This window comes from Vipera ursinii (assembly GCF_947247035.1).
Source record: "Vipera ursinii genome assembly, chromosome: 2".
NCBI lineage: Eukaryota > Metazoa > Chordata > Lepidosauria > Squamata > Viperidae > Vipera > Vipera ursinii.
Window position 1 is genome coordinate 279639402 of NC_139513.1, and position 25686 is coordinate 279665087.

The 25686-nt window shown below is 39.3% G+C and overlaps 1 protein-coding gene across 1 annotated transcript in view; it reads right to left on the minus strand.

Moving 5' to 3' along the window:
• Positions 1-13783: 13783 nt before the first annotated feature.
• ONECUT2 (one cut homeobox 2) overlaps positions 13784-25686 on the minus strand; it is a gene marked incomplete at both ends in the record, with an annotated part of 58403 nt that continues 46500 nt past the window's right edge. Inside the window, one exon of the mRNA XM_083355130.1 lies at positions 13784-14070. Within this exon, the coding sequence (XP_083211256.1) occupies positions 13784-14070 (287 nt within the window). The remainder of the gene's footprint in view (positions 14071-25686) is intronic.

Consider the following 25686-nt stretch of genomic DNA (forward strand, 5'->3'; position numbering starts at 1 on the left):
TAGACTGGCAAAATCGTTGCTTTGGTTAAAGCAAGGCACTCGTCCTGTGGTAAACTCACACTTTGCACATGAAGCACGGGTCTGATAGAAAAAGCAATTGCCGTCAAAAAGTCCTGCTAATTTTGATGTTTTTCTTGTATTTGAATGTCTGGCCCTTCCTGGACAGGAAGTGTGTGGGAGAGGCAGGAGAGGAGACCGGGAAAGTTAATAGAAAGATCTAACATTGCCTTCCACCCATGGAAGGCATCCTGAGAATCATTATAGCTCTAGACTGAAGGCGTATTGCCATGAAATATGCACAGTACGACCCAAGAGAGGAAGAGATGCTACCTAGAGGGTAGGATGCGTCAAGGCAAAAATGAATGGTGGAAGGATGGGCTTTTTTTGGCTGTTGAAGAGCACACTTTGTGTGGGAATAAAAAAGTCGTACTCTAACTGCAAATAGCTTGTGGGGAGGGGAACAAAATAATCCTGTGGGGAGAGAATTATCACCTTTCAGTTTGTCCGTAGATATTTTATATTTTGCTATCCTGAATCTCACCTTAGTATCCCTTTTGTTATTAAAATTTTAGGATCCTTGAGGAAATCATTCAAAAACCAGAGACTGGACAAAGTTATTTAATCTTTCAGGGTTGATTTTTTTTTCCTCCCTGTTGGATGAAACAAGGCTAGAAAAGCTAGAAAAAATTGAACGTGTTGCATGGGCTTTGTTAAAGTCAAAGTTGCCATAGTGTTAAATGTGTTGTTTCCTAATGTTGTTCAAAAAAGCAGTGATACAGGTACAGCATCTTCAGCTACAGATTACTAAGGCCTCCCTATGATTATGCTGCTCAGATTCAGTTGCAAACTACTAAATGACAGCATTGTGGATTTTGGTTTAAAAGAAAAATAAGTCATCACATAACTGTGTTTCTTTTCAATACACTTACCATGTCTCTTCTATAAAATTATTCTATAAAAACTCACTAGAATAGGCTGCTACTTCTGCCTCTGACTTCTCCAACAACATGGCTCCACTTCTATCCTAAAGCTGGCTAAACAAAATGTCCTAATTAATATGTCCTCTCTGTTACCAGCCTTGGTAGGGAAGCTTCCATTAAAGTTCCCATTTTGAATGTTTTTGTTAGAAGTCCAAATAGGTGGTGAATAGACTTCTATCCCTTATGGTGATTCAGCATGAGATAGATAAATAAGATTTCCATATAAATTACTTTTGTTTCACAAGGACTTTTGGTCAGTCAGCTGGCCACTGTTTAGGATAAAGAGACTGTTTTAGTGTATTTTATGGATATTTTTTTTGCATGTTCAGCCTATTACTATTGTTTCAATAGTTTTACTCCTATTTGTTTCACTGCTGCATTTATTGCTATTATTATAATCTAAAACACAAGATTCTAACTTTACAAAATTTTTTGTTGCTGTTCATTTTTAACTTCGTCATTGATTCAGTCTAATTAACATGGTAGTATTAAATTTCTTTTTATCCATGTTGGAATAAATCTAGAAGACTTGCATTAGCCATGAGACCGCTGTCTTTCAGTATCTTTCTTTTCACTACATTAAGCACATGAGATGCTCTCAAAATCCTATATAAAGGAGGTGAAAGGAGTAGCAATCTCATTTTGGTATACTGTCCCAGGAGATTAATATGCTTCTCATCTAAGGTGGCAGCAGTCATACTATATTTTTAAGTGTATGTGCACGCTTGTATATGTGTCTGAATATATGTGTGTGCATGCATGCATGTGTATGTATGTCTACACGTGTGTGCATCTCTCTGGGTTCATGAACCTTCTGAAATCTCCCAGAAACCTCCAATGGGATTTGTTTAGCAGTTTAACAGCTGGCATAAAAAGGGAATTCTGGGAGCAAATAAATGGCCAGCTGGATCTTCCCTGTTCATTCTAGTGCTGTCAATCACTCCATGCATTTCCCTTTGGAAGAGAAAATGGGCTTATGCTAGAATTTTATGTCTTAAACTTCACTTTCAGTTAGGCTGAGTGCAGTGACACATAAAAGCACTTTGAACAAACTGAAACAAGATATAGTCCAATTATCCAGTCATGGATATTCTGAATCATGGCTCACTGAAGTTAATTCTATTTACTTCTAAGTGTGGATGTAGTCTTAAACATACATAGCCTCCATTCTTGATTATACTGTTTGAGTTCATTGGAATGGAAGCTGAACCTATCTGAATAGTATCCATTGGCTACATCTGCTTCATAGCAAGATTAAACCTGTCTGACCTTTTTTTTTTAAAAGTAATCCTAATGCTAAATATATCTTCCTTAAAACTGTACTTATTTCAACAAATCCTAGATTTAGATGTAGAAACTTTGGGCCATAGCGTTAGGGACTAGCGGATCTTTCTGGATAGCTTCTCTCATGCCTTTTGTCAGATCCATTAAAATAGGTTTCCTTAATTCCACGTAATGCAGAAGAAAGTCCCTGTCTGCTAGATGGGATGGATGGATGGGATCCAAAAATCTACTTACGGCTCATCAAATAGGATTTTGCACTCTTCCCTCTGTGAAAAGCAGATCTTCCTGTAGGACCCACCACAAACTACTTTTGCAACTGAGCTTCAAAAGTGGCTTGAACTGTAGGACCTGGATAGATATGCTTCAAAGGGAGCAGGTTTAAGAAGTTACATGAAGTTTGCACAGTCAGCTCCTTGATCCATCTAGCGGGCACTTCACTAGACCAGTGGTTCTCAATCTTTTCTTCACCCTTTAAATATCTTGTGTGGCTATGGACTTTGGCCATGAACCCCCCCAAGACATAACTCAAGATTTAAATCATAACTTTTCTTCAAACCTTCTCAGACACCCCCCGCCCTGTGATGATATTACAGCCCCCCACAAGGGTCCACGGACCACAGGTCGAGAACCTGTGAGCTGTCTACCAGATGGATCAAGGAACTGACTGTGTAAACTTCATGTAACTTCTTAAACCAGCTCCCTTTGAAGCACATCTACTCAGGTCCTACAGCTCAAACTGATTACTGTGAGTCTGATTACAGTTCTCTGGGTAGAGAGTTGAGGATCTTTCTCCCCAACAACTTTTGAATGGAAACCCCAAAATTATGAATCCACCAAGCATGTTTTTCTATTCTAAGGAGCTCCAAAATTTTCTCTATGGGTTTTGGAATCCCAATCAAGGCCCCAACCAAATTTAGCCAAAGATACAGGAGCTAACTCAAATATCAACTAGTGAATGCATAAAGGATTCATATCTTCATCTGTACTATTTGGATTGCTTCTGGATGGCATGCCCAACCCTTCTACCAATTCCAAGTGGGTAGCAATAACAATTAGGCTTATATACTGCCCCATAATGCTTTATAGCACTCTCTGGACGATTTACAATGTAAGCATTATTTGCATATTGCCCCTAACAGTCTAGGTCATCCTTTTACTGACTTCGGAAGGATAGAAGGCTGAGTCAACCTTGAGCCCCCTCAGGATCGAACTCCAGGCGGTGGGCAGAGTTTGCCTGCAATACTGCACTTTAAGCACTGCACCACCAGGGTGCAATACTGCACTTTAACAACTGCGTCACTAGGGCTCTAGGGAAATAGGTGAGCATCACAGTGAATTTCTCTTCTTGAAGACTGTGCTTAAGTTCAAGCTGATAGGTTGGGGCAGAATGGGAGGGACATAGGGCAGAAAGGGCAGGGACCAAGATAAATACAAAAAAAACCCAGCTCCTTCAGAATTAGCAGGATCCCTCTAACGTTCTTTTTTTTGGGGTGGGTGGGTGGGTGGGTGGGTAACTGAGTTGCAGCTGTACATACTGGATGTAAAAGAGAAAACGTTAAAACTATAAAGAGCACAAGCAAGATGCAGACCGCACAGAGAAAGAATTCTTTGGTATCTTTGGTATCATCAACACGATTAAAATTACAAATGGAAAAGTCAAGTGAGGTAGCCTCTTTGGTTCTCACTAGAAATAGAAAGTTTTTTTTCCTTTTTCCTGTTTTTTTTAAATCTTTTTTTGTTTGTTTGTTTGTTTGTTTTACACACATACACACAAAGTTCATTCTTGGAAGCAGCTACTTTAAGGGTTTCTCTCTTCTTAAAATTACCTACTTTTTTTTTGCTTGTTGTTATTTTATATTTTTTTCCCCAGCTTAGGTTTTTAAAAAGCCACAAAGTTCAGGCAAAGTGTTGTAGTGTCTTGGGGTTGTTTTTTTTTTTAAAAAAATTCCCCTGTTGTTCCTGAATGTAAAGTTTTAGACAAAATATTCCTTGCTTGTCCAAAAAAGGAAAAAGAAGAAGAAATAATAATTCTATTGTTCTGACAGTAAATAAATTGTAGTGCTTTAAATTGATTTATTAAAAAAAATAAAATATAAACTATATAAGGGCACCTTTAGTAGATGCTGAATAAGTTAAATAAATAAGTTATATTATGAAGGCATTTATAATTAAAAGGTATACCTCACTATTTTTTTCTTTTATCTTTTAAGTGAGATGAAAAGGAGAAATTAATTTAAATAACTTAGGGGTTGATCATTTTATAAAGCATTGAGGCTGATTAAAATATATAAAATACCTCAGTTTGGGGAAAGGGATGTGAGAGATTTTTTTTCCTTAGTAACTTTATTACTGTTGTTGCTATTATTATTTTGGTAACCTGAAACTGTAACAGAATCTGGAAACTTTACCGATATTCCCTGTTATCCCCAAATAAAATGTGTGAGCTAACTTTAAATTTGCATCTAGGATGCACTACAATTCTAGATTCATTAAATAAGCAAAAATTATCTCTAGCAAATAAAAGGCAGACTCCTGAAAGATGCCAATGAACAGGCCCCATTGAAATTTGAGACATGTTTACGGCAACATCCATTCATTTCAATGGCACATGCTCAGAAGCAAATCCAGGTGAATTGCAACTACAATAAACAAGAATTAAAAACACCAAAATCAATCAATTAGACCCCATCCCTGTAGTTTTAGCTCCAGCTAAACTCATATTTATAGTATAAGATGATAGATAGACTTGAGTTTGCATCTCAGGATCATCTATGGAATGAATGCTTAACCAGAGCTAAGACTTCAGATTTGAATCCCCACCTAATTAGAATAAATCTCAGAACTGATCAACAATACAATGGGTTATAGCCCAAACATATCAGGATAGAAGTAAAGGCTTTGTCGTTAACCAGTAAAACATTTAAAGAATAACAAAGAAAAAAAATTCCCATAATAAATATAGACTAGGCCAAGTGTCCTCTAGAAAGATCACAACACATTTAAATATGCTGACAAGCAAGAAAGAAGCTGCAGAATTTTTGTCTCCCCGTTGCTATGTCATTTCTACAACTTGTCTTTTTGCTTGTTTCTCGGTTTGGTTTTGGGTTTAAAAAGAAACAAAAACAAAAGAATAGGAGCTTGTATTCCCATGGATCGGTCTGAGCTTTACATTTTGCTGGTTTTGTCCTTCATAGGTCTTTGGATTTAGCTTTAGTTAAGAGAGATCGAGAATAAAGCTATTCAACCGAAGTAATCAAGCACATTCTTTGTTCCTCCACAGATGATTAAACAATATCCAAGGTTTCTTGAAAGTTGAATTCATCTTGGATGTGCCCATGAAAAATAACTCCAAGTATAAAGGTAAAAAGAGATGTTGGGATACTATTACACCGTAATTCCTTTGAGAAAGAGAGCATATAAAATAGGCAGTACTCAAGGCAGGCAGACAGACGCTTAAATCAATACAGACACATAGCATGCTTAAAATACCGTCTCCTAAAATCCCATTTATACTTGGGCTATTGTTTGAGTTCCTGCCTGGGAAAACCATAGTTAGGTAACATTGACAAAGAAAGCAGCCTCACCATACAATATCTGACCAGGACAAGGCAATGCAAAATAATTCCAGATTAGGGACAGATGAAGCTGTTTGGATTGTGATGTAATGGATAGAGAGAGGATGAATAACAGGGAAAGTCTCCACCTGGGTTAGAAAGAGCTGTCTAAATTGTGATTACAACAGGATGTCAAATTTTAATACTTTTCATGTATCATTAAAAAAAGAATACGCCTCCGGACTGAATAAACAGAGCCTACTTCTCAGTTTCTAACGAGGATCTGCAATGGTTTATTTTGTATTTCCTTCAACATTACTATTGATGGCTCAGGTATAAGATCACCATTTGTCTAGAGCAGTGTCTCTCAATCTCAGCAACTTTAAGCAATTGCAATAGTCTTATATACTGCTCCGTAGTGCTTTACAGCACTCTCCGAGCAGTTTATAAAGTCAGCCTATTGCCCCCAACAATCTGAGTCCTCATTTTACTGATCTCGGAAGAATGGAAGGCTGAGTTGAGTTAACCTCAAATCCTGTCAGGATTGAACTCCAGACTGTGGGCAGAGTTAGCCTGCAATACTGCATTCTACCCACTGCACCACCAGGGCTCTACCAGCAAGCTGGCTGGGGAATTATGGGAATTGAAGTCTATATACTCTAAATGGCCAAAGTTGAAAAACACTGCTCTGTAATAAGGATTACTGGTAGATCTACAGTTTGTATGTGTGGATATCTTCTGTCTGTCTGTCTGTCTGTCTATCTATCTATCTATCTATCTATCTATCTATCTATCTATCTATCTATCTATCTATCTATCTATCTTCACAATAAATATAAATACATTCCACATAAAAATGTACAGCCCTACATACAGTGTAGACTGTAAATCTTCCATACAACCAATCCTAGCTTTATCATAATACTGAAGTAATGAAGGGAACCAAAGCTGTAGTAATCTTAAAATCCTATTTGATTTCACAATTGGTTCTGCCTTTGGATAAATTATGAATGTCCTGTGCCTGCCTCAAATATTTTAAGAAATCTAGGTCAGACTGGCTTACTCTCTACTGTTTTGAATAACTTTAAAATGACATTTTAAAATAACATTTTAAAAATATAAAACTATGTACAACAAAGACAATATTCTATACCGTCCTTTGAAAAATAGATCTGAAAGGGACCTTGGAGGTCTTCTAGTCCAGCCCCCTGCTAAAGCAAGGGAACCTATACCATCTCAGACAAGTGACTGTCTAGCCTCTTCTAAAAAATCTCCAATAATGGAGTGCACACTGGTTAATTGTCCTCACTATCAGGAAGTTTCTCCTTGATTCAAGTTGCTTCTCTCTTTGATCAGTTTCCAACCATTGTTTCTCGTCCTTCCCTCTGGTGCTTTGGTCAATAACGTGACCCCTCTCTTCTTTGTGGCAGCCCCTCAATTAGTGGAACGCTGCTATCATGTCACCCCTATTTCTTCTTTTGTTTAGACTAGCCAAACTCAAGTCCTGCAGCCATTCTTTGTATGTTTTAGTCTCCAGGAAAAAGGTGCTTAAAAACATGGATGAACTAAGAGTATTAATTGATCTAATCATTTCAAGGACAGAAACATTTAGGGATGAGGTTTGACCCAACTGCTCCTCTGAAGATTGTATAAAGAGTGAATTAATGAGAACAAAACCAGTGGTTAGCTGAGCAAAAGCTTCATTTCCCAGTTAATGGTAAGAGTTTTTTATTAGCTCATTTTAATGCACCTAAGGGACGTGGTGGCTCAGTGGGTTAGGACGCTGAGCTTGTCGATCAGAAGGTCGGCAGTTTGGCGGGTCGAATCCCGAGTGCCGCGTAACAGAGTGAATGCCTGTTACTCGTCCCAGCTTCTGCCAACCTAGCAGTTCGAAAGCACGTAAAAATGCAAGTAGAAAAATAGGGACCACTATGGTGGGAAGGTAACAGCGTTCCATACGCCTTTGGCATCTAGTCATGCCGGCCACATGACCACGGAGACATCCTCAGACAAGCGCTGGCTCTTCGGCTTTGAAACGGAGATGAACACCGGCCCCTAGAGTTGGAAACGACTAGCACGCATGTGCGGGGGAACCTTTACCTTTTTACCTTAATGCACCTAACATGTATGAGCACTTAAGATAAAACCAAATATACCCATCCTTGCTATCTGTAATATGTTGGCTTCTCAAATAATTTTTTTCTCCAGTGGGCATTCTGTTTATTATAGCTACTTAAAAATCAGTAGAGAACTGAAGAATGTGGATAGCTTTTCTACCTTTTTCCATGAAGAAGGTTCAAACAGATTTATTCTGGTGTCCTTTTATGTGGAGATTTGCTTCAAGCATAGCGTCAATTCCTCTTGAACAGTACAGAATATCCATGTTATATATATGGGGATAATATGAGTCATCGTGAATTTCTCCTATGCTCTATTATTTTTAATACCAATTGCAGAGTCTCTTGGAGCAGAATAAGGGACAAGTTCTTCTTTTCCGAACCCTGCAGATGTTTATGTCTTTGGCTAAACATTTTACTTAGCTTACTAGTGCTAGACCACAGGGTGCTAGACCACAGGGTGACCAAAGACAGACCTGAGCTGTTGCTGTTTTTATTATAAATTTCTCCTCTTGTCATCACTGCGACTTAGGAAAATGAGAAATGGCACACAGAGAAGGAATCTGATATATATGAAAGTTGGTATATACTACATTTTAAGGCCTGTGGACTTCAACTTCCAGAATTCCTCAGCCAGCCATGGCTGGAGAATCCTGGGAGTTGAAGTTGAAGTCCACAAGTCTTAAAATTGTTGGACACCCCTTGAATGAAGAAGCTTCCACCAATCCAATGCACTGATTCAGGCTGGCAATGATAATGACAATAAGGAAAACCTCTAATTAACAACTGTGGATATCATTTGATTGAACTGTCAAGGATGTCATTAGATGTAAATCTACTGAAGCCTTCAAAGCCTCAGTGGATCCAAGATTTTTAGAGGGCTTTCTGGAGAAAAATTCTTGGATTTCTTAGAAGATTTATCAGATGTGTCATGGGAAACAGGCATTCCAAGAAAAAAACAAGTGTGCTTATCACTGCTAATGATTCCCTGCAGCATGGAAGATCAACTGCATAGATGCTACAATCACAGTTCAGGCAGGTTAGCCTTCCTAATTCAGGGGGCTTCTTGTAGGTTGGATTATAACTTCTGTGATTTCCAGCAAACATGACCAATGATCATCGTCAGGGGATGAGAAGGTGGGACATAGCACATCTGGAGAGCATGGGGTTGGCTGATGCTGGGCAAGGGTGAAACCATCTAGGTTTGGCTGACTGGAAATGTTTATGCTTCCTAAACCATTCTCCAGAATTCCTTGTAAGCCCTGGATTCTATGGGCAGAATGGCTGGCTTTGCTCAGTAGATAGAGAGACATCAAAATATTTTCAGAAGGTAAAAGAAACCCAGAAGTCCTTCTATAGAGTTGGGATTATTCATTATAGCAAGTATTTAAATGAGAATGTATAAGTATATTACCCTTCCCTGTATCTTTGAAAAGAGGCAAAAATATTTGGTTTTTGAACTGAAATAACACATTTCTTTCAGTAAGAAAGGATTGCACAACCAGAGGCCACCGGGGTGCCCCCGTAGCTCTTCTGAAAGGATTTGCCAAATTTTGATGAGAAGAACAGCAGAAAGGGAAAATTATGAAATACAAAGAATGTCATTCTATGGTGGCCCTTTATGCAATTCATGAAGGGAGCTGCATTAATTTATTTTAGGTGTCACTAAATTTCTGGGGTTTGGGTTTTTTGGTTTTTTTTTTTGCTGTTGCATGTTAACATGGCTTTCTTTCTACAGGGAATACCTAGAGAGTAATCATATTAACATTTCCTAATTTAGTGTCATTCTTTTTCAAATCAGGTTTAACTAAACCCAACTTAGTTTTTGCTTTGGATCTCACCCAATGGTTTTGTCTTGCGGCCATTCACTTTTGGGAATGTTGCCCTAGCAAACCCCTCAAAGACTCTCAATTTGCTGAGCAACCCTATAACTGAGAATTAGCAATAATCTGAGAAGCCATGAATAAAATAAAAATGAAACAAAACTAATCAACAGCACTGCATGTATGAATGGGTGGCTCAGAGTTTTCACTCTGTAGGTACCCATATTTAATTAATTGGAAGCTGTAAATCTAATGGCTAGGCTTCCACTGAAAAACCTAAGTCCTGCCATGTTGTTTCTTAGGAGCAGGTTGTTGAAGTTCTGATTTTTCTTATTTATTGCTCCAAAACTTCATGTATAACAAGAAGCGAACTCTACCTTTTTGTTCTTAAGCCCTTTGAATCCATTTTGTTCTATTGATATGAAGACTCTAAATTTGTAGAAAGTAAGCAAGAAAGACCTTGATTGAAATAGGTAGGAACTGTTACCTAGGCAAAATCAGATGAAATCTTTTTTTTTAAGTCCAGAACAATGAGCTAACATTCAGAAATTGTTCAGGCAGGAGCCTCCTTGATTCACTGGATTATAAGAAGGAGAAGGAGGTAGAGGATAATCAAACTTGAAGATTTATGTCAACCCTATTAGGTAAATCAGATCTGAAAATCAACTCCAGAGGAAGACTAAAGCTATTTTTATGGAGATGAGCTATGATAACAAAATATTGCAGGTGTTTGTGTGTGTGTTCTGGATGATGGGGGAAAAAAAATCACATCAGCAGATCCATATTATGTGTTAGAAATAGCAGCCAGGATTCTGGATTTTCAGAACAAGGTGTATAGGCTTATTAACATCAGCAAAGATTAACATCCTCGACTCTTATAGGTTGAGTTCTGGAGGTCAGTGAGATGGGAACTAAATGAAACAGTGTTGAGCTGTTATGATATGGGGGTGCTAGGCAAGATGAGAATATGGTAGAATGGGGGATAAAGGGTATAAACTGAAATAGATTAAGAAGGGAAGCATGATTTTCTAGGTGGGAAGCGCTGATCTAGAAGAAAGGCCTTAGATTGCCTTCATGTCTCAATAGTACTTGAATCACATTGAATTACGATGTCAGACTGTCTGAAGAATTACCAGTAGCCCTCAATTTACAAGCATTCATTTAGTGGAGCACTGAAAAAGAAAAGTGACTTATTATCGTTTTTCACCTGACAACCTTTGCAACATCCCCCGTAGTCACGTGATCGGAATCTGGGCACTTGGCAACTGGCATGTATTCATGACAGTTGCACGGTCCCAGGGTCACGTGATCACCATTTGTAACGTCCCCAACTGGCTTCTGACAAGCAAAAGCAAGGGGGGGGGGAAAGTTGGAATCACTTAGCAACCACATGATTTACTTCACAAGGGCAGTGACTCATTTAACAACGGTGGCAAAAAAAGACCATAAAATGGGGCACAACTCACTTAATGACCATCTTGGTTAGCTATGGAAATTTTGAACTCAATTGTAGTTGGAAGTCAAGGGCTACCTGTAATTGTTCATTGGTCAGATTATGTGATGTGAGGCTTCTTTCTAACATATTCCTGTATCAACAAATACAAATATTATTTCTTCTACATTGATAATACTTTTTCCTCCAACCCCCCCCCCAGCCCTTAGATGAACGTTTTAAAAAGCATAAAAATCACATAGCCCTCTTGATTCAAAATTAGCATTTGACGGATGAGATTTTTCTTCCTGTACCAGATTTAGTTTAGTATCCCAACAACTTATACTTGGAGTTCATGGAATTCTGAGAAGATTCCATGAGGAAGCAGAAACTAGGAAAAATAAGAAAAGAACTTTAAAAGTCGTCCCTTTTGTGTGTTTGTTGGTTGTTGCTCAAAAGAAACAGAAACCATTTACCTTCAATGGCGCTAAAAGCATTATTAGCCGTGCAAGGGGAGAGAATGAACTGAACTAAAAGTTGTGAGAAATCCTCATTCTTTGGTATTGTAGCTGTTGAGGTCTCCGTTGCTCTGTTCCTTGTTCTTTTGAAAAAACTGCATAGGCACAAATTAAAGACAATCTTCAACTTTAAGATTACTGAGTTGTCAAATGAAGCAGCAATCCTGTTTGGCTTTTCCATTCGTTTCCTTTCTTGTCAACCCTTTCTTTGAACTCTGCTTCCTAAAAATGTCCCAAGATGTCTGTCAAAACACAGTGTGTTATCATTGGTTTATTTTTTTTTCCTGACGTGTTTCCTTGTTTTGTTTGGTTTTTTTTAAAATTATTATTCGTTTCTTTCTTTTTATTCCCCCCCCCCTTAAACGGAACAGTTTGTTGCAGAAGAAATAGGTGCAGAAAAAGTTTCTTTGGTTTCGATTAAGTAGTACATAAAAGAGTCTCAAGTGTCTTTAAAGGATCGTTACAGCATTTGGCTTGCTAGCGAACACTCAAGTGGTGTTCGAAGGAAAGGGGCTATTCACTGGTAAATGTGCACATTGCGTTGACCAGAGGAACTCTGATGAGAACAATAGTGTTTATGCATCAGTGGGTGAGCACGGTACCCTAGTGCGATTGAAAGTTAGCGTTGCTACTTCACTTGAGAAACTAATCTCTTTCAGCTCCCTGGGAAGGTGAGCTGAAAGAGCCATAGTTTGACCAACATTGTTGGCTAATGTATGCAAGAACTGACAAAATCGACAAATGACAACAAAATGGTAATGAGATTAGGATATAGACATTATGATGGTCTTTGGTTTGCAGTATCCTGCATCTTTGGTGTGTTGCATTTCTCTGACATGAAGTGATAAATGAAGATGGTTTTTCATCCATAGAACAGGCTTGGACCACACTTTTCAAGGAAGTGCGCCAATGGTGAGTGACAGTTGAAGGCATTTGCTTCTTTTTTCCTGCTGAAACATCAACTAATTGAAATATAAAAATTATTTGGCAAAAAAAAGATATCCTTAATCTATTTGGATAATAATGGTGTGGTGAAATTAATGGTTTGGTTTTATTTTATTTAAAAAAAAACATAGATCTTTGTTGCATTTGCTCTTTGTGTGGTAGCATCTAAACGGGCTTCCTGAGTGTGAGTCTGCACTACGTACACATAGAAATTGTGAAAAACCTGCAAAAGTGTGCTTGAAACCAACATGTTCACTAACAACCCCCTCCCAACTCTGAGCACGTCCTAGAAGAACAGGCAGAGAACCCACAGCTGTTTACATCTATTGCTTTTGTGCTTGATAATTTGGCTTCAGGGAACCAAATCTTATTGAAGCTTGATCCTTGTCCATAAACACCTTTTTCTTTTAAGAAAAAAGCCCCAAAGGCTAAGTTGGATGATACTGAAAAGTATCCAGCATAACATTGCCTGAGTCTCTAAATTACAACCCAGTGTTCTTAGGTCTAGTTAACATTTGTGCTCAGTATTTGCTTATTTCTGTGTTTGTTTGCTTTGGTATAGAAGTGTGGAGAATCTAAGCTTTTAGAAAATGGATGGAGTCAGCTGGGTTTGAACCTTCTGTTCAGTTGGGTGCCTGTTTGTTGGCTGCTCCCTGTGGCCCCAAAGGTAATGAACTTTGCTTGGCTCTATCACACCATCTGTGAGTTAATCTAAGGCAGGGGTATCCAACCTTGGCAACTTTAAGACTTGTGGACTTCGACTTGAAGAATTCCTCAGCCAGCTATGTTGGCTGGGGGAATTCTGGGAGTTGAAGTCCACGACTCTTCAAGTTGCCAAGGTTGGATACCCCTGATCTAAGGCATGAGAGAGCACCTCCTGTTTCTGGCATGCTTAGTCTGCCTTGAATATACTTTTGACCTGCATGAGAAAGAAAAGACAGATAGAGAGAACCCCCCAAAGCCTAATTCTCATCTGAACTAAATTAAACTGAATGCCCTGTGTTGCAAAGTAGTATTATGGTTTAGGAGAATTGTGCTTTCAAATCACCAGTGAAGGGCCCCGTTAAGAATCCATTCCTTTTTAAATAGATATTGGTTGAGTTGTGCCCAATTCAGATTCGGTTCTTTGATCATGCTTTGGTACAAGTGCTGGAGGTTGCCGAGGATCCCCCGGTGCTCAGATCATCCTGCCATTTCTCAAGACTCCGCCTCCTAGCATTCATGAAGAAGTTACTGACCGTAGTAAGTTCCAAGCCCAGCTGTTGTGAAATGGTGATCTGCATTTCTTTTGATGGACGTTTGTTCTCTTTGAAAATGGCAAAAAGTGTTCTGCGTTGGAGATCGGTGAAAACCAGACGAGATTTCTTCTGGGAGTTGTTTCTATCTTTGTTTGGTTCTTGCTCTTTGCGTTTGCATGCTTGGGGAAGGAAAGAGGGAGAGAAAAGGAGAAGAAAAGAATCAGTGCGTGTATAGGAACCAAGCCACAGAGCAGATGATACACGGAAAATACCAAGGAAACTAGAGACTAGGTAAAACCTGTTATGGTAACTGGGCTTTGCAAATTGCAGAATCATTACAGTCCCTTCTGATTGAAATGATAAATAATGCAGACTGTGGATATTGATTGCGATATATAAATATATTTTGGTTAATACCAAATATGTGATTATAGACAGTCCTGTAGGACAGTGGTTCTCAGCCTTTTCTTCAGGAACGGTGGTTCTCGGCCTTTAAAGAGCCTTGGTGGAGCAGTGGGCTAATGCCTCCTTAAGCAACACCAGCTGCCTGCAATTAGTGCAGGTTCGAGTCCCACCAGGCTCAAGGTTGACTCAGCCTTCCATCCTTCCGAGGTAGGTAAAATGAGGACCCAGATTGTTGGGGGCAATTAAGCTGACTTTGTAATAGTGCCGCTTGGTGTGTGTGTGAAAGCCCTAATAAGCAGGCATATACATAGAATGAAGGCTACTGCTAAGCTTGTAAGCCGCCCTGAGTCTTCGGAGAAGGGCGGGATATAAATGGAATTAAAATAAAAAAAAATAAAAAAATAAATATCTTTTGTGGCCACGGACCTCCAGGACTTAACCCAAGATTTAAATCTTTAAATATTTCTTCAAGCCTTCATGGACCCACTGTGACATCATGCCTCCTCCCGGGGTCCATGACCACAGATAGAGAAACACTGCTGTAGGAGATGAGCAGGCTGAGGCTGAAGGTGGGGTTAAATGCATCATCAGTTTAGAGTGGTTGTATTCCAAGTATGCCCCCCCTGCCCTGTGAATTCTGTTCATCTTATCTAACATCAGTTTGGCTTGACTGCTAGTTGATCAGATTCTTGTGTAGAGGTAGCAAGGAATAAACTTTTAGTGCTTTGAATCTGACTCATACTCCTGATTACTTGAACCTGACAAGTCCTCAACTTACAGTCATAACCCTCGCACTTATGAACATTGCATATTCCTCACAGTGACGTGATCAAAATTTGGGGTTGGCCACTGGCATGTATTTATGATGGTTGCAAAGTCCTAGGTTCATGAGAACATCATTTGCAACCTTCCTAGCCAGCTTCTGACAAGCATAGGCAATGGGAGAAGCCAGATTTAATTAACAACCACATGATTCACTTAACCAATGCAATTGTCAACTTAACAACTATAGCAAAAGGGGGTCATAAAATTGGATGTGACTCACTTGCCTTGCTTAATAATAAAAATTCTGGTCCCAGTTGTGGTTGTAAATTGAGGACTCCCTGTAACATGCAGGAAGTAGCATCCAGGTAAACTAGATAGTAACATGGGATTGTACAATCTGTACATGTAGGCTCAGGATGAACAGCTGTGTCTCTTTGCCATAGCCACCCCACACTCACTAATTTTAGGAATGTATTATTTCCCCTCCTGGAAGTCTTCTCCACATTGTGTTGTCCTGAAGGAGGTGGCAGGTACTTTGAATTCCTATAGGCATTTTCTGGGTCAGGAGTCCCCAACCCCCAGACAGTAGCCCACTACCGGGCCATGGTCCTTTTGGAACCAGACTGCACAAGCAGCAGGTGACTTTGCATACGTGCCACAGCTTGACTTGCATGAGCGGCAGGCACTTGAACCCGCGTACAAAACCCATTTCCTGCTGCTCACACAGAACCATCCCCTCTTCTCCCCTACCAGTCTGCCAAGCTGTAAAATTTGGGGACTGCTGTCCTGGGTGGTATACATAATATTAGCCTAGCTGCTCACTTTTTATAGGGCTAGTAGTGCCATACAGTACATAAATAACAGGAAGTTCACATACATATAATCTTGTTTGATAGTACAAGAAGAAATAGAGAGGGTTGGGGGAAAGAATAACTGAGACAGAACTGGAGATGATTCATTTCCTTCTTTTTGCCAGTCATGCACACTTGGCCCATTGCCCTAAATTAATTTATAGTGCAATCCTGTGCATATTGACACAAAATAATTTGCATTGAGTTGAGTAGGGATTTGCTTCTCAGTAAGCATGCAAAGGTTAAGTTCGTTCTCTTGAAACTGTTGCTGGCGAGCAACATGATGAAATAGACCTGATTCAACTGTTAAATGATGTAAAAGCTAAAGCTAAAGCAGTACCTGTGAATTTTATTTGGCTAGTCGTAGCTGACTTTAGTGGGTGGGTGCTCATCTCTGTTTCTTTGAGCCATTGAACTAATGCTGTCTGAAGACATTTCCATAGTCATGTGGCCATCATGATATCATGCCTCAGTGCAAAGGCTACAGTGAAACATGGAATGCTGTTACCTTTCCACTGAAATGGAACCTATTTATCTACTTGCATTTACATGTTTTTGAACTGCTAGGTTGGCAGGAGCTGGGACAAGTGATGTGAGCTCACCCTGTTACACAGTGCTAGTATTCAAACTTCTGGATTATAGACCTTCTCCAGGATCCTTTCGGCCTCTGAGCCACCCCACACCTCCTGTTAAATGATGTATTTACTACAATAATGGGGCAACAACCTTTCTTCCTTCTCCTAGTGTCTACATTGGTCTACATTGGTCAGGAATATTATAAATTATGGCCAACACATATAAAGTTGAGGAAAGGTGTTCACACGTCTTCTCTCCATATCCGTATAATTGAGAAAGGGCAGCAGAATATATTGGATGCAATAACGTTTTGAAACTGAAGTGATAGTGTACTATATAAGTACTAAAATGGTCCCTGTGAACATAAATTATCAGCCATATGCCTGTGTGCATTACAAGAATAAGCACATAATGTACAGGAAAAGTAACTTAAAATAGACCTTTGCAAATTTAGATACAAATAACTACCGGAAGTACCATCACTTCAAATATTGTTTAGTCATCAATCTGCATCCAGATTTTTTTTATTCCACGAGCATAAACATTCTGCTTTAGTGAAGGTGAGGGGGACAAAAGTTATTTTTTTTTTACCAATTTATCCTTTATCTGCAACTGCCAACATTATCTTTCCCATTAAATTCACCAACATTGATATAGGTTGATTTGAATTGTTCAACAATGAGATTTCTGAATATGAGTTGATGAATTGAATTGAGTTGGATACTTTATTTGGCTAAGTGTGATTAGACACACAAGGATGTCAGTTAGACTTACTTTTAACTTCTCTTTCTATCTGGGAAATGCTATGCAGGACATAAATAAACAATCCTTTGGTATCTCATTACATCAAGTAAACATGTTCGGTATCGTAAACTAGTTATGCAGCTTCACTTTACCAGTAAGAGAAATGCACAGGCTGAGCAGCGACAAGCAAAATGTATCAGTCAATAATACAAAATTTGTAAGGATGGACCGTATGAAAAGATGGACCATGTTCCCCATCAGACCCATATTTGATGCTGACATCACCACAAATCTAAAGAAGCCCTTTTGCCAAAGTGGAAGCTTGTTTAATGCCTTCTAAAAAATTCAAAGGGCTCTGAAATGCACTGAAAACGGTTATTTCAATTTTACAAACCTGAGATTCCCTGGATTGTAATCAAGAAGTCTAGTGTGGACCATCAGCCTTTTACAACCTGGTAACCTGCACGCAATTAAAAAAAAGAATAGCCCTGAAAATTCAGGAAATGGCTCAATCTGAGATGTGATTTAGACTGAACCAAGTTGCTTATCAGAATGTAATTCTACCAACAGGCTCAGAATTCCTTAATCCTAGCTGTATGATGGATCTTGAAAATCTTTCCTTGATGACCTCAATTCTTCCTTGAAACTCAATTCACAGGTTGGATACAATCCTTAGACAGCATCTGAACATTGTTTCTCTAGTGCTATTCAAGAAAAAATCCAAAACATCTGTGAAGCCTAAGATTCATATAATTGTCCACAGTCTAGAAAGCTACAAGGCTTATGAACTTCCATGTTTGGCTATAGAATTTTAAGGGGAATATTTTAAGGGGAATATATTATATTGGTTGGATATCTATATATTTTATCTTATTGTAAGTCACTTGGGGTCTTTTCAAACTGTGAGATGGGTGGCAAATAAAGTTGATGATAATAATAGGTGCATTGGGTGCAATCCCAGAACAACTGGAGCACCAGTTGAACACCATCGGCTTTGACAAAATCACCATCAGTCAATTGCAAAAGGCAGCTTTACTCAGGACAGCTTACAACCTGCAGTGATACTTTTAACACCATCAAACATCCACATCTGCCTATCCCAGGTCCTTGGGAAGGATAGGTGGACAAATATGCCAAAACCAGCCTAAACATATGGTTGATTATGCAACAAACCCTAATAATTACATCATTGCAATTCATTGCTTCCGCAACTCTCTTTATACCAGTTTTTCTTAGCCTTGGCAACTTTAGCTTGTATGGACTTCCAACTACCAGAAATTTCCAGCTGCTAGCCCCAGTTGAAGTCTTCACATTTTAAAATTGAGAAACACTGCCTTATACAGAGAACTATATGGCCATTCTTAGACACAACAGCCCCCATCGTAATCTATTTATTTCCAATTGCTAGAACATTGCATGGATAAATTTGGTAATATGAAAATTAACCAGAAGGCTGGAGGAGCAAGGCCAATGCTACCATTCTAATAAGGCTAGCAGGGAATCTCATAACAAGAATTTAAGTATCATTTTTTGAAATTCACATTACTCCAAAATTTGTGGTGCAGTCAAATAGAGGCAATAGTTTACAAAAATATCCTACTCTTGCAAAATGTTATCTACTGCTTCAAGGCACACATAAAAATGTAATTATGAGAAATGCATGTAAGAATGGAAACACATTTTCATAAAGACTTAAAAAACAACAACATTGCATCAGTGCCTCATTCCAAAGAATATCCAATAGAAATGAACAAGATACAGGTAGTCCTCAACTTACAACAGTTCATTTAGTGACCATTCGAAGTTACAATGGCACTAAAAAAACTGACTTATGACTTATGAGAGAATTTTTGGAGTATAACCGTGAAAGAGAAAGGCACAATATTTTCAGGCTGAGGACTGCAACTGCCTTTAAGTAAAGGTAAAGGTAAAGCTTCCCCCGCACATGCGTGCTAGTCGTTTCCGACTCTAGGGGCCGGTGCTCATCTCCGTTTCAAAGCCAAAGAGCCAGCGCTTGTCCGAGGACGTCTCCGTGGTCATGTGGCCGGCATGACTAGACGCCAAAGGCGCACGGAACGCTGTTACCTTCCCACCGGAGTGGTCCCTATTTTTATACTTGCATTTTTACGTGCTTTCGAACTGCTAGGTTGGCAGAAGCTGGGACGCGTAACAGGAGCTCAGTCTGTTACGCGGCACTCGGAATTCGACCCACCAAACTGCCGACCTTCTGATCGACAAGCTCAGCATCCTAACCCACTGAGCCACCGCGTCCCTCCTTAATAGCAACCCTAAAAAAGTTAAGTTTATTTTGGCTTGGCATTGATAAGGGCACGATGGAACCATGAAATTTGATTTGGTTTGAAACAACCTTTGAGGTGAAATTCAAATCAGGATCTTACAGAATTATGGCTGACCCCCTTAGTTGCTAAAAAAGGTAAAAGTAAAGGTTCCCCCGCACATGCGTGCTAGTCGTTTCCGACTCTAGGGGCCGGTGCTCATCTCCGTTTCAAAGCCGAAGAGCCAGCATTTGTCCGAGGACGTCTCTGTGGTCATGTGGCCGGCATGACTAGACAACAAAGGCGCACGGAACGCTGTTACCTTTCCACCGTAGTGGTCCCTATTTTTCTACTTGCAGTTTTACATGCTTTCGAACTGCTAGGTTGGCAGAAGCTAAAGAAGTAAATGAGGTCAAGATAAAGAAGTGGAGGGAGTCAAGGTGAAAATTAATTTGTTTTGAATTAATTTAAGTGAAATTGGGTTAATAAAGTATGGTTGATATGATCGCACCTTGGGTAATGAATAATGTTGCCCTTTTTATCATTTTGGATTTATAACATGCTTATAACCGAACGTGGTTTCCTACTTCTTCATAATTTTGGCATTCCGTTCCAGCAGCAGTGTATGAATGCCTGCTGAACGTGGTGTTTATCTGCCCTCAATGAGTGGTGTCAGAAGGGGAAGGAATCTTCTGGCCTTATTCATTTATTATTTAACATTTATTTATTATTTATCAAATCCCCTGCTTTTCCCCTTCTGAAAGCAGAGTTGCTCAAAACTGCTTACAAAATATAAAAAGCACAGAATCTAATCTAACAGCCTAAGACCCAATCAATAAAATTAAGCAAAAGCCCTAGTCTGCTCAAAGACAAATTGTTGACGGAACACAAAATTAAGGTGAATGTTCCATATGTGGAATAGCACCAAAAGATGGCCTCTCTGAAGGCATTTGTCCTGCAAAGAGGAAGGTGAAGGTTCTCTGAAGGAACAGTTTCTTCAAGGTCCAACTCAATGTTACAGGTGGTCCCTGACTTGCAACCATTCATTTAGTGACTGTTTGGAGTTACAATGGCACTGGAAAAAGTGACTTATGACGGGTTTTTATACTTAAAACTGTTGCAGCATCCCAATGCTCATGTGATCAAAATTCAGGTGCTTGCAACTGGTTCATATTTACAACGGTTGCGGTGTCCCGGGGTCATGTGATCTCCTTTTGCAACCTTTCGGCAAGCAAAATCAATGGGAAAGGTAGATTCACTTAATAACCGACTTAACAACTGCGGTGATTCAATTAATGACTGTGGCAAGAAAGGTCATAAAATGGGGCAAAACTCACTTAACAACTGTCTCACTTAGCAACGTACATTTTGAGCTCACTTGTGGTCATAAGTCGAGGAATACCTGTAGTTGATTCTGCACTTTCTTCGACTTAAAATGAGCCTTGGTGGAGCAGTGGGCTAATGCCTCCTTAAGTAACACCAGCTGCCTGCAATTGGTGCAGGTTCGCATCCCATCAGGCTCAAGGTTGACTCAGCCTTCCATCCTTCCGAGGTAGGTAAAAAGAGGACCCAGATTGTTGGGGGCAATAAGCTGACTTTGTAATAATGCCGCTTGGGGGGGGCGGCGAAAGCCCTAATAAGCAGGCATATACATAGAATGAAGGCTACTGCTAAGCTTGTAAGCCGCCCTGAGTCTTCGGAGAAGGGCGGGATATAAATGGAATTAAAATAAATAAAATAAAATAAAATTCCTGCAGCTGCATTTTGCACTGAGGACAGTTTCAGAGGCAGTTCAGCCTTTTGTCCTGGTACTCATCAGTTGGCATTCAATGCACAAACTAGAATTTGTCGGTGTCGGCTGCCTTGTGACTCACTACATTATTTCTTATGGAAAATATTTGTTTGGTACTCATTGTTTTTGGTACTCATCACACCTTCTGGAACCAATTAACGATGAGTACCAAGGTACCTTTATAAACCCAAGATCAAGAACAAGTTCTATTCCCAAGAGTCCTTAAATCGAATTTGTATATAAGCCTAAACAGCTTTATTGTATAATATTGTAAAAGTAGTAATGTGGAATGAATTTGAACCATAGTGTATTTAACTTGAATTATTGTGTACAGGTAGTCCTCAATTTATGACCACAATTAGGACCAGAGTAAGTAAGTAAAATGGTTGTTAAGTTGGAAGCTGGCTGGCAAGGTTGCAAATAGCGATCGTGTAACCCTGGGATGTTGCAACTGTCAAAAACACATGCCAGTTATTCAAGCACATAATTTTTTAACCTTGTGGCCACGTTGCAACTTGGAACGGTCACTAAGCAAATGGTTGTAAGTTGAGGATTACCTGTATTTAACCTGAATTCTGAGAAATTGCCATTTGCTTTTATTTATTGTTACTTTTCCGCTTCAGATTGAGAGGTAGCATTTAGATAGGCCAGGTGCTGGGAAAGACTCCAGTTTGTTCCAGGAAATGCCTCAGCCTCTTATCCAGGGGGTCTGAGGGATTATTACAGGTTTAATCAGGTTATATGAAATTCCCCATTTCCCCCTCCCTGCCGGCCTCATTCATCTTGCTTTCAGATAGGTTATTTATTCATGATGCTTATCTCCAATACGGTTCCTTCAGAAGCCAAGAGAAGTTATGGAATATGATCAGGAGCTCTTACCTATTCACAGTAGTTCCTAAAAGGGTTTTGGGGAGTTTATTTTATCACATAACTAATTCATGGCCTGAGGCATCCTGCATTTTATACTTATCAGTTGCTAATAATAAATAATGCAACAGCCACATGCTTTTCAGTGCAATTCGGTAAATACTTTCCTTTAGCTGTTAAGTTTACCCTGGAAAAGAAATCACTGTGCTCTGATTCCATTGCCCTTCCCCCCCCCACCCCCCCACCCCGTGTGCCACAGATATGTGAGACTCTAAAAGGGAAAAAGAGAAAGCATTTGTCTATGGTGAGATGTTTTATGATGGAGGAAGTGCAGAAGAATTTGTGCTGAGGGCACGGCATATAATATTCTGAGTCACTTTTCTGTCACTAGCCGGCTCTTAGCCGTGAATTAAGACTGAGCAGATATTCCGTTATTTGGGAGTGGGTTTTTTTTATTCTTGATGCCAAAAATAAATATTGTAACCATCACCATCACTATCATCATAATCTTCCTCCTCCTCCTCATTATCTCTGAGGTCCTGGGGTGCAGGGAAGTGCAGGGTTTTTTTTTAAAAAAAGAGAAAAATTGACATTCTTATTTCTAAAATACATATACACCCTCCTTGACTTATGACCACAACTGGGCCCAAAACATCTGTTGCTAAGCAAGGCAGTTGTTAAGTGAGCAGTGCTACATTTTACGACCTTATTGGCCACAGTTGTTAAGTGAATCATGTGGCCGTTAAGTGAATCTGGCTTCCCCATTGATTTGGCTCATCAGAAGGTTGCAATCATATGACCCCAGGACACTGCAACCGTCATAAAAATGAACCAGTTGCCAAGCGCCTAAATTTTCATCATGTGATTGTGGGGATGCTGCAGCAGTCATAAACATGAAAACCAATCATAACTGACTTCTTTCAGTGCTGTTATAACTTCAAATGGACACTAAACAAATGCTTGTAAGTCAAGGATTACCTGTACAATTGCCATAAATCTGCAATTTGCCTAAATCCCGGTAGTATGATTGTGATGGAAGGATTTGGAAGTTGGCCAAAAGGGACTTGAGGGCACCAAGTTGGTTTCCTATGATTTTAGACATGTCAAACTTGGGATAAGAACTCATGGCTGCAGGAAAGCAAAAGGAATCGTCAATATAAGTTTCACACATACATGTAGGTGTGATATTTGTATACTGAACTCAGTCAGTGGGACTAAAGGGAGTTGAGGTCCCAAGAAACTGGAGGACATCAAGTTGCCTATTCCTTGTTGGTTGGATGACAGTTTCCAAAGATGACAGTGAAGACTTTCAGCTTCGCTCCTTGACATCTTTGCCATAAAATTCCAGTCTACCCCACTGTCTGGTGAACATCCTCAGGAAACTGTTAAATGATGGAATGTAATAATTGTAACCCAAAACTGTGCCTGTCATTCTCTTCAGATCTAAAGGAGGCTGGGAACAAGAGGCTCTGAATAATGCTGCAGTGGATGTGGGCTGGCAAACTCAACTCTGGGTTGAGTCTCTTTGGTTCAGAATAGATCCCATATTTATTTAATTATTTACTACAATATTCATAGCCTACCCAATCTTAATGGATGTTGGACAGGATACAAAAAGTCCTAAAATTTCATTAAATATTTATAATAATAGAAATCAACAATAAAGAAACCTTGTACATCAAAGATGCCACAAGGGCTAAATACCTTAATATGGAATATTATTTAGAGAATAAGGGAACTCAACCTCTGAGCCAAATATCCTTATGTTTCTGAGTTTGGGACATGTCCTAAATGTGCCAATTTTCAAACTTTAATATTGAAGAGCCAAGATACTTTGAAAGGTAGGTTGAACCAGCTCTAGGTTTGTCACACAACTTATCTTGGGGACAATCATGTCTACATCCATCAAAATTGTCATCTTTAGGACTGGGAGGATGCTCTTGAAAAATTTGGGAGCTACAAGGAAATTGGATAGACATCCCCTTCCCCCAGAAGTAAACAGCCACCCCTTCCTCTGGGCTACAACCCTTTCCAACTGGCCAATCCTCATACAAGCCTCTCATATCTTAAACCATAGACTCTCCCTTATTGTCATTGTCCCAAAAGAGTTACAGATAGTAATTAATGACAGCAATAATTAAAAACAACCACATAAAATAGTAGAATTTTCAGCTGATGTGCAAGTTCTCAGAGTAAAGTCACTGGCATGGTGGACCTCCGTTCCTCAACTTATTTCAGTTGAAAAGTGGATTTCAATTTTTTTGCTCTCCGAATCTGGATTTCACAAATCCAAATGTATTTTATTTGCTTGTTCATTGGTTTGCTAATATCTCACCTTTATTATTCTTATAAACAACTCAAGGTGGCGAACATATCTAATATTCCTTCTTCCTCCTATTTTCCCCACAACAACAACCCTGTGAGGTGGGTTGGGCTGAGAGTGAGTGACTGGTTCAAGGTTACCCAGCCAGCTTTCGTGGCTGATGCTGGACCTGAACTCCCAGTCTCCTGGTTTCTAGTTTGGTTTTTTTAACATGTAATAATAGCAATAACACTAGCACTTAGCACTTAACCACATTATTAAATTTCTATCCATCTCCTTGATACAGCAGCAAATCCTAAGATACTTCACTACAACTATCATATATTTCCTTTCTGAACTTCCAGGATCTGCTTTGCACTTACTGCAAACCATTTTAATGCTTTTGTACCCCAATGCTACTCTTTGCTAGCTAGCAAACCCAAAGTTGCTTGTCTTGTGTGGAGAGACAAAGATAAACTAGGTGTCTTGACTGAGGGCCACACTAGCTAGTTTTCTGGATAATAGGAAAGAGGAATAGGAAGAATATCTCTTTGAAAATTCTCTTCCAGCTGTGATCAACTAATTGCACAATTCATTCCTGAACTGACATGTAACAGCATGAGTGATTAATGAATATTTTTTTAAGTATGAACTGGAAGCTGAGTTCAATTACCATGAAGTCTTTAATGAAAGATGCTCACTGTAGCAAAATGCTAGAAAAATTAACATTTAATGTGCTAAAACTTTTAGTGCATTAGTTAATCTTGTGAAATTAATGGACAGCAGGGGAAGTTCAGACTTCATAACCCTATCTTTCTGAGGTATTTGGAGCCTCTGTGCTTGCATATTATTTTATTCCACCCCAGTAAAAAATAGTCTCTACATGAAATGGGAGAAACACTGAAGGACAACAAAGACATGGAAGGAAAGTAGAAACAAAGCAATATCGTTCATTTCATGACATCTTCACATGATGTGGTCCTTATTTAGCAACTGTCTCATTTAGTGACTCTTCACAGTTAAAACGGTGGTGAAAAAAATAATTGCAGGTCTGTAACACAGACAAAAGCTAGTGGTCTAGTTGTTAAGACCTCAGGTGAGAAACCAGGAGACCATGAGTTCTAATCCAGCCTTAGATACAAAAGCTGACTGGGTGACTTAGGACCAGGCATTCTCTTAGTGCAACCTGTTCACAGGGTTCTTGTTATTGGGGGAAA